At 38.5% G+C, this 9,334-nt stretch overlaps 2 protein-coding genes across 2 annotated transcripts; one reads left to right on the top strand and one right to left on the bottom strand.

The window, feature by feature from the left end:
• The first annotated feature begins 497 nt into the window (after window positions 1–497).
• Window positions 498–5,682, top strand: LOC17890486 (ubiquitin-activating enzyme E1 1). Its single transcript, XM_006293526.2, has 7 exons — window positions 498–614; window positions 779–1,131; window positions 1,429–1,646; window positions 1,911–2,705; window positions 3,138–4,006; window positions 4,274–4,706; window positions 4,809–5,682. The coding sequence occupies exons 2-7, from the start codon at window positions 795–797 to the stop codon at window positions 5,403–5,405; spliced, it is 3,249 nt and encodes a 1,082-aa protein (XP_006293588.2). The 5' UTR covers window positions 498–614; window positions 779–794; the 3' UTR covers window positions 5,406–5,682.
• A 266-nt stretch (window positions 5,683–5,948) lies between these two features.
• Window positions 5,949–8,323, bottom strand: LOC17887748 (LRR repeats and ubiquitin-like domain-containing protein At2g30105). Its single transcript, XM_023783940.1, has 9 exons — window positions 8,107–8,323; window positions 7,920–8,014; window positions 7,656–7,814; window positions 7,378–7,488; window positions 7,193–7,293; window positions 6,838–6,975; window positions 6,606–6,720; window positions 6,403–6,522; window positions 5,949–6,306 (listed from the first exon to the last, which is right to left on the bottom strand). The coding sequence occupies exons 1-9, from the start codon at window positions 8,279–8,281 to the stop codon at window positions 6,193–6,195; spliced, it is 1,128 nt and encodes a 375-aa protein (XP_023639708.1). The 5' UTR covers window positions 8,282–8,323; the 3' UTR covers window positions 5,949–6,192.
• Window positions 8,324–9,334: the final 1,011 nt, after the last annotated feature.

Below are 9,334 nucleotides of genomic sequence, written 5' to 3'. Positions count from 1 at the left end.
ATTTTCTTTGCCATTTGATTATAACTTATAGCGTAATTAAATTTTGTATTGAATGATTGTCATAAATATTTATTTATTTATTTATTTTGTTGAATGATATATGATTAAGTCCTTTCATTTTCTTTGCCATTTGATTATAACTTATAGTGTAATTAAATTTTGTATTGAATGATTGTCATAAACATTTTTTTTTTTTTTTTTTTAATTAAATCCTTAAATATTTTTCCACCAATAAGGAGAGAGTGGAACCTTACTTTTATATATATGATTCCTATTTCATGCAATACGGATTCATAAGAAGGATCCATAAGGAATTGACTAAACCGGATCTGGTCTTCAAATTGTGACGCACGCGTGTCCCCCGGTCAGAGAGCTGCCGTCACAATCACGCGGAGATGAGCGACAAATCAAAAGCTTAACCGTAAAACGACGTCGGTTACTTAAGTCCTTCTATATTCCCCCAAACCGAACCAACCCCTTTCCTTCATTTCGTTTCCTTCCTCTCTAAATAAATCTCAAGAGATTTTTGCAATTTCAATTTCAGTTTTCAGATCTCAAACCTTTTTCTCGTTTTCGATTCGATTCGATTCTTCTCTCGTCTGCTTTCCTCAAAGGTACGTTTCCATCTTCTTCCTTGTCATGGTTTCCGAAGTATCGTTTCTTGATTTAGGGTTAGGTATTTCATTTCTGATCGGATTCTTGTATCTTCCGAAGCTGTTTCAGTGTGTTAATCTATTTTTTTTTTGTTCTCCATGGGAATTTCTCATGTTTTCTCCAGGTTTTTTCATCACTTTATGCTTCACAAGCGAGCTAGTGAAGCTAACGAGAAGAGCGATAATAGCAGCATCGGTTCCGATTTAGCATTCAAGAAACGCCGTATCGATATTACTGACTCTTCGTCTGCGTCCGCGTCTGATAAGTCTTCCGTTGTAGCTTCTGGTAGTAGTAGCGGATTTCACGGAGATAGCGTCGTTCAGCAACTCGACATGGCTTTTGGTAACTCGAATCGTCAGGAGATCGATGAGGATCTTCACAGTCGGCAGCTCGCTGTCTATGGTCGTGAGACTATGAGGCGTCTCTTTGCTTCGAATGTTCTTATCTCGGGGATGCACGGCCTTGGTGCCGAGATTGGTATGTCTCTTTTGTCCCTTTGCGTTGATCTTAGAATCTGTGAAGAATTGTGTCATCACCGGAACCTAGTCAATTTTATTCTTTAGTTGTTAAAGTTTTTGTTCTCATGATATGTGATTATTGCTATCCTTCATCATCTAAATCGTAGTAGCTTCCTGATGTTCGGTCATAATCCCCCTGTATTCAAGTTTGCATGGTAAATTGGAACTGTTGCTTGTGTTCCTGACATTTTTGTATAATGTTTCTAAGGTTTCATTTCCTGTCTCATTAAATTTGTTTTACTCGTTTTTTTTTCAGCCAAGAACCTTATTCTTGCGGGTGTAAAGTCTGTGACCCTGCATGATGAAAGTGTCGTAGAGCTATGGGACTTATCTAGCAACTTTGTTTTCTCGGAGGATGATGTTGGCAAGAATAGAGCAGATGCTTCTGTTCAGAAGTTACAGGATCTTAACAATGCTGTGGTTGTCTCTAGCTTGACTAAAAGTTTATCCAAAGAGGATCTTTCTGGTTTCCAGGTTGGTAGACAACGCATTTGTTTTGTCATTGGTTCTATCTGGTCTGAGTCTTTTTTGCATACTGTAGCATTTTGTGGAGAGTTTATAACTCTGTGTCTGTCACTGATTGGATCACAAAAGAGTGGGTTATCATTGCATATAAAAAATGATTATTGTCTCCGTAGGTGTTAGGCTGCTTCTAAAAAATGATTATTGTACACTTTTCTCATGGTTGTTTCTTGTTGTCTGGTTGCATGCTGATACATTTATTTTTGTCCAAAATAGGTTGTTGTTTTCTCCGACGTAAGCATGGAAAGAGCAATCGAGTTTAATGACTTTTGTCACAGCCATCAGCCTCCTATCGCTTTTATCAAGGCTGATGTCAGGGGTCTTTTCGGCTCTGTCTTTTGTGATTTTGGCCCTGAATTTGCGGTTCTCGATGTTGATGGAGAGGAACCCCATACAGGCATCATTGCGTCTATCTCTAATGAGAACCCGGCTTTTATTTCCTGTGTTGACGATGAAAGGCTTGAATTTCAAGATGGTGACCTAGTTGTTTTCTCAGAAGTTGAGGGTATGACGGAATTGAATGATGGGAAACCAAGGAAGATAAAAAGTGCACGGCCATATTCATTCACCCTGGATGAGGACACTACAAACTATGGAACATATGTGAAGGGTGGTATTGTCACTCAAGCGAAACAGCCAAAGTTGCTGAATTTCAAGCCATTGAGGGAAGCACTTAAAGATCCTGGGGATTTTCTATTTAGTGATTTTTCTAAGTTTGACAGGCCTCCACTCCTTCACTTAGCATTCCAGGCACTTGATCATTTTAAATCTGAAGCTGGCAGATTTCCTGTTGCGGGCTCAGAAGAGGACGCTCAGAAGCTTATATCGATTGCCACAGCCATCAATACCGGGCAGGGTGATTTAAAGGTGGAGAATGTTGACCATAAGCTTCTACGACACTTTTCCTTTGGAGCCAAAGCTGTCCTGAATCCCATGGCTGCAATGTTTGGTGGTATTGTTGGACAGGAGGTTGTAAAGGCTTGCTCTGGAAAATTTCATCCTCTCTTCCAGGTAATATTTCTTTTCCATAGACTTGTAGGAATACATATTTAGTCTTTGCATGCCATATTCCCTGTTAAAATTAAGAATTTTAAAACAAGAAATAAAACCCAAGGCTCTTATTATTAAATACCAAATCAAAGTAATAAGAATAGAAGTTGAAAAACATCTAAGCGCAACAAGAACAAAGCTCTCTTCATATATTTAGAAGCTAAATGAATGCTGTTTAGAAAAAGTAGATAATGAAATTGAATCCTCAATTGTTTCCTAAAGTAAAGAAACAGATATCCTAATGGAAAAAGAAACATTAATTGATATGTACCGTTCCCTTTTTCTAATGTTTATTTTGCTAGAAGATACACCTGCTTACTCTTTTTTGGCACATGCATATCTATTTTAGTTTTGTATTAGGCTCTAATGTTGAGCTTCTTAATATTTTTACAGTTTTTCTACTTCGATTCAGTGGAGTCACTCCCCACTGAACCTCTGGATTCAAGTGACGTTGCACCAAGGAACAGTCGGTACGATGCCCAAATATCTGTATTTGGGGCAAAGTTCCAGAAGAAACTCGAAGATGCTAAAGTTTTCACCGTAGGATCTGGTGCACTTGGGTGTGAGTTCTTGAAAAATATGGCTCTGATGGGGGTTTCTTGTGGAAGCCAAGGGAAGCTGACAGTGACCGATGATGATATAATCGAGAAGAGTAACCTCAGTCGTCAATTTTTATTCCGTGACTGGAACATTGGACAGGCGAAATCCACAGTTGCTGCTTCTGCTGCTGCAGCTATTAATCCTTGCTTCAACATTGAAGCCCTACAAAACCGTGTCGGTGCTGAGACTGAGAACGTATTTGACGATGCATTTTGGGAGAACTTAACTGTTGTCGTGAATGCATTGGATAACGTCAATGCTAGGCTTTATGTTGATTCAAGGTGCTTGTATTTCCAGAAGCCTCTCCTAGAGTCTGGAACTCTTGGTGCAAAGTGCAACACACAGATGGTTATTCCACATCTAACTGAAAATTATGGTGCCTCAAGGGACCCGCCAGAGAAACAGGCCCCCATGTGCACAGTGCATTCGTTTCCGCATAACATTGATCATTGTTTAACTTGGGCTCGCTCTGAGTTTGAGGGTCTGCTTGAGAAGACTCCTGCTGAAGTGAATGCTTTTCTCTCTAGCCCAGTTGAGTACACTAACTCAATGATGAGTGCTGGAGATGCTCAGGCCAGGGACACACTTGAGAGGATTGTTGAGTGCCTTGAGAAGGAGAAATGTGAAACCTTCCAAGATTGCTTAACCTGGGCTCGACTGAGGTACTGTCGCTCTCTCTTTATGGTTAGGTTTATGGTCATATAATTATTATTAAAGAGTAAAAGAGAGTATGGTTTCTTACTCATGTGCTGCTACGGTTCCTTCTCATGCTTTTGACATCTGCATCATCCCAGGATTCATAATAATTAATTGAGAAAATCATTAGTAACTTAAAAATTATAATTTAGTAACACTGTTAGGAGGCAACTTCATTTCTCAACAGGTATTGGATTTTCCATAACATGTGTTCCATATTTTATGTGAACTAGGTTTGAGGATTACTTTGTGAACCGTGTCAAGCAATTGATATACACATTCCCTGAAGATGCTGCGACTAGTACCGGAGCTCCATTCTGGTCCGCTCCAAAAAGATTCCCTCGTCCACTCCAGTACTCGTCTTCTGACCCAAGTCTCCTTAACTTTATCACTGCGACTGCTATTTTACGAGCAGAGACATTTGGGATCCCGATACCTGAGTGGACCAAGAACCCCAAGGAAGCAGCAGAAGCTGTTGACAGAGTGATAGTCCCAGACTTTGAGCCAAGAAAAGATGCAAAGATTGTGACTGACGAGAAAGCTACCACTTTAAACACTGCTTCAGTGGACGACGCTGCAGTCATCAACGACCTTATTGCTAAGATCGAGCAGTGTAGGCATAAATTGTCTCCAGACTTCAGGATGAAACCAATTCAGTTCGAAAAGGTAACTACTATGTTCTAAAATGATCATCTCTCTGATATTGACTTGTCTTGTTTGGAAATGTTAAACTTAGGGTTGTCGTTTTGTATCGTAATGTGTTTGTAGGATGATGACACAAACTATCACATGGATGTGATAGCGGGACTAGCCAACATGAGAGCAAGGAACTACAGTATCCCCGAAGTCGACAAGCTGAAAGCAAAGTTCATCGCAGGGAGAATCATCCCAGCCATTGCGACTTCAACAGCGATGGCTACTGGAATGGTCTGCCTCGAGCTGTACAAGGTCCTTGATGGAGGACACAAAGTGGAAGACTACAGGAACACATTTGCCAACTTGGCGCTTCCACTCTTCTCCATGGCTGAGCCGGTTCCTCCAAAGGTGGTGAAGCACCGTGACATGGCTTGGACCGTGTGGGACAGATGGGTGCTCAAGGGAAACCCAACTCTGCGTGAGGTATTACAGTGGCTGGAGGACAAAGGGCTTAGTGCGTACAGCATCTCATGCGGAAGCTGTCTTCTGTTCAACAGTATATTCTCAAAGCACAAGGAGAGGATGGACAGGAAGGTTGTGGATCTTGCTCGGGATATCGCCAAAGTCGAGTTGCCCCCATACCGCCGCCATCTTGATATAGTGGTTGCTTGTGAGGATGAAGATGACAATGATGTCGATATTCCTCTCGTCTCTATCTACTACAGGTGAGAATTTTCAATCAGAAAAATGAAGAACAAGACAGGAAGGAGATGAAACTCTTGAGATCATAATTGTGTGTTTTGTCTCTGCATCTGCCCTACGTATTTTCTTTGGATGCTTTTGGGTGCGATGACTATATTTTACTTGCGGGGGATAGAATCCCATTTTATCATCTCTCGTTCTATTTCTACTCTTTTTATGTGTACAATTCGTGGTGTGGTGTATCCCACGCATCACCCATCTGAACATGTTTCATCCATCGAATCTCGAATTTTCGTTTTTCCAAGTCATGTTGCAGGTGGTGTTTTCACGATTAGAATCCTTCAAATTGAAAAAGTAAAACAAAAGGCATATGGTACTAACAAAATTGTTTGCATTGACTATCTTATAAACTGTTACTAACTCAGCTAACACATTGCATGTCCCTTCTACTGTTTTCACTTTCATTTTTCACAGTTCGATTGCAAAATTCATCGCCATCAATTTTGTAATGGTTCAATTTATTTGGCATAAAAAAAATTCAGCTTGTTTTTTCTTTTATGTCGTCCGTCCTTGGTCAATACAATTACAATACGCTACAAACCATCTCCACAGACCACAGTAACACAAAAGAATAAAGTATAAACAACGCTTATCAATTCCAGTGACATTATTTTGTTTTTTTTTTTCGAAAGAATAGATTCGAATTGGATGGAGTAAATAAAATATACTCACGCATCAAGGAGAGGATTTTAACTGAAAGCGCAACCACATATGTAAAGAGTTAAGAGGATTCGAGACTCAAATTTTGACTCGATCACCAAGATTTATCAGCGCCTTCGTCGAATTTGCCAGAGCCAACAACCCGGAAATCCAGCTGCTTTTGATGCTTGGTACGTCGTCTCTCATCGAAATCCTCCCATCCCTCGAACTGACACAGTCCCAAATACTGTTGTTTAGTTCAAAAACAAAGAGAGAAGCTAAAGACTCACATACAAGACTGCAGAAACGGATTTAACAAGCAAACCTGGCGGAGAAATTCAACGGTTATCTCTGTGTTGTGGAGTCCTAAAGTTGTGAGCTGCAAACACATCTTGAATAAACCCAATGGTAGTGTCTTCAGTCCGGTGTTGTTCAGCTCCAAAGTCTAGACAACAAAACACTCTGTCTCTGTAAAGCCATTTTTATGAGATGGTGGGACAAGCGTAGCGAAAGGTAGATTTGATTTACCTTTAGATTACGCAGTTTGGTGAATGTCTCGGGAAGTTCTGATATAATATTAGCTGAAAGCTCAACCTCCATGAGGAATGAACAGTTGCCAGTACTCTCAGGAAGGCTGGATATTCTGCAGAACACAGGCAGATAGAAAAGACAATAAGAAGAGCACATAATGGTGTATCAAAATGCAAAGACTATCTTTTGTGTTTTGGATCACTTAAAGATATGAGTCAAGCTTATTTGCCTGTTATTGTTGGCTTTCAAGATCTCGAGCTGCGTAAGAAGTCCCAACTCATTCGGTAGACTAGTCAACTTGTTGTTGGCAACATCAAGTTGTTTAAGCGACGTCAGCGAACCCACTGCTGATGGCAGAACAGTTAGACTGCAAACCAAAAGAAATATTCCCGATTAAAAGCTCAGTCGATGTTCACAACTATAAATGTTGTGTTTTAGAATCTTAGTGATTACGATCTATACATAACTTCAGCTTTGAACTAATTTTGAGTTTAGTTTGGCAAATACACAATTTTGCAAAATGGTAGTACTGAAGGCATCTCTAACATCTACACAAGTCCAGAGACTGAGAGTAAAAAACTCACTTGTTATGGCTAATGGACAGATGCATCAGGCGCTTCAGAGATGATATGCCTTCCCATTGAATGGATTCATCGGACAGACCATTTCCTTGAAGGAAAAATTTCTACAAATAGCACTCATATTATAATCATAAATTCTTCACCAAACAGAAAGATCTGAAATATACATGAAACTATGCATTTCTCACCTGCATAGAACCAAAGGAGCTGATTCTGGCAGGTACTTCTTTAATGAAGTTTTCACTAATGTCAAGTACTCTGACTCCAGATCCACAGTCCCACACTTCATTGGGTATTTCCTTTTCCGCAACAAAGAAAACTTAGCTAATAAGCAACTAAGCAACTAAAAATCTTAAGCATTTACTAGAAGATAGTAAGAATGGCTTGTCCTTATATGTTCCAATGCCAAATGAAAAATAAATCCAAAAACTCAAATGATGAACCTGTAATGAACTTCTCTATATACCTTCAAATTGGCTTGAGCTAAAGCAATGACTCCTGTGGCTTTCCATCGATCAGTTCGGTTCTTGTCTATAGGGAGTCTAGGTTTCGTCTCATCTACTTTATCAGATACAGCAGTCCTAGAGATTGGCCTTGTACTAGCTTCCTTAAGTACCGGACCTTCCTGTTCATTTCAAATACAACCACAACATTAACCCACCTAAACCTCAATTAGATTGATCCTACTAAAGAGCAAGATTCCAAATTTCTAGATTCCAAGAACACTAACCCCTTGATGCAGACCTTGGGAAGCCATTAACATGATTTTAGCTCCACTTCCTACATCAGATTGCTTCAAAGTCGACGTTTCAACCAAAACCTTACCTTCAAAACAAAATCAAAATTTTGAAAAAGATCCAATACAATCAATATAAGTTTAGAAAAGGAGAAAAGTATTCAAATTTAATCAGCAAAACCTTTGAAGATGAGCTTCTGACCACGAGGAAGAACGTTGGTGATTGGTTGTAAAAGAGACTTAAGGTCTTTGACAGTACAATCTGGTGATACCGAAAGTGGTATTGATTTGCCTCCGAGTTTTACTGTAAGCTTAATCATGGCACCTGCTTCCATTGTTGGATCTTCGAGCTCCATTACAATTTCTGCGATTCTTATTTCTTCCTGCTTTGCTTTGACCTTCAGATTCAGAAATACGAAGAAACAGACATTCTCGGAAGTCATTAAAGTTTTCTGGCCCATTAAATATAGTGGGCCGTAGGAATATCTGAAGTCTTCTAGATTTTTATTTTACTATTACACAACTTGTAAAACAAAGTTATTTTCATATTTAAACTATTTTTTTTTGTCAACTAGTCATTACATTTCTAAAAATGAAATATATATATATATATTTTTATCATATTTAGGAAAAAAAACTGAAATATGAAATGTGGAAATGGTAATGATTAATGATTAATGTAATATGATTATATATATATATATATATAAATTTATTTATTTTAGGCAAAAATAAATTTCATTAAAACGGAAGATTTTTTACAAAGACATATACAGAATTATCGTAACACAAATAACACAAATATAATTTAAAATATCAAATTATGATGAATTTGTTTGTTATATTAAAATTAGGGTATGAATGAATGAGTTTGGTGTTGAGCCACAAATATCATGTTTACATTGTCAAAACTAATGGGAATGACATAAATTTTAAAAGATGCACTTGATAACGTAAAATTTTGTAACTTAAGGGATTTGAGGAGTACATGTAGTAAATTTTGTGAGAAAACTCATTTGGTAGAACATGTAATATAGAAAAGATTGGAGAGTGAAGAATCGAGAAAAAAGGTGATTACATAGTTATGTCTTCTAAAGTTCTAATGCAAGATACTAGCTAGATGAGGACTTGATGGTTAATTGTGGTAATATGTCATTGTTCTAAAGTAGGACTTGATACTACTTCTAGATTTTGAGTATTATTGTACGTTAAAGGAGTTTCACTTTGGGTGCACAGTACACACAGAGAGCTCGTACAACATTCTTTCAGATTACATGGCTCTTCTTCGCTGTATACCTCAATCTTTAACTTATCTCCCCAAGGTTCGTACGTGTATATAGACCATACATACTCTTCTTTTCGTATCTTTTTTTTGTCTTCTATATATACATCAGAAAGGGAAACAACTA

The sequence above is a fragment of the Capsella rubella genome, unplaced genomic scaffold (genome assembly GCF_000375325.1).
Source record: "Capsella rubella cultivar Monte Gargano unplaced genomic scaffold, Caprub1_0 scaffold_4, whole genome shotgun sequence".
In the NCBI taxonomy this organism is placed as follows: domain Eukaryota; kingdom Viridiplantae; phylum Streptophyta; class Magnoliopsida; order Brassicales; family Brassicaceae; genus Capsella; species Capsella rubella.
Note: the sequence above shows the minus strand (reverse complement) of the source record. Positions and strands in the feature narration are given on the sequence as shown.

Excerpts from the sequence above, each read along its gene's own strand:
- LOC17887748 (XM_023783940.1), bottom strand. The coding sequence starts at position 8,281 with ATGGAGCTCGAAGATCCAACAATGGAAGCAGGTGCCATGATTAAGCTT. Across the intron at positions 7,294-7,377 it reads GCTCCTTTGGTTCTATGCAG|AAATTTTTCCTTCAAGGAAA; the intron begins GTGAGAAATGCA and ends TGCTATTTGTAG. Across the intron at positions 6,523-6,605 it reads CCAAACTGCGTAATCTAAAG|ACTTTGGAGCTGAACAACAC; the intron begins GTAAATCAAATC and ends TTTGTTGTCTAG.
- LOC17890486 (XM_006293526.2), top strand. The coding sequence starts at position 795 with ATGCTTCACAAGCGAGCTAGTGAAGCTAACGAGAAGAGCGATAATAGC. Across the intron at positions 4,007-4,273 it reads TTAACCTGGGCTCGACTGAG|GTTTGAGGATTACTTTGTGA; the intron begins GTACTGTCGCTC and ends TATGTGAACTAG. Across the intron at positions 4,707-4,808 it reads AACCAATTCAGTTCGAAAAG|GATGATGACACAAACTATCA; the intron begins GTAACTACTATG and ends ATGTGTTTGTAG.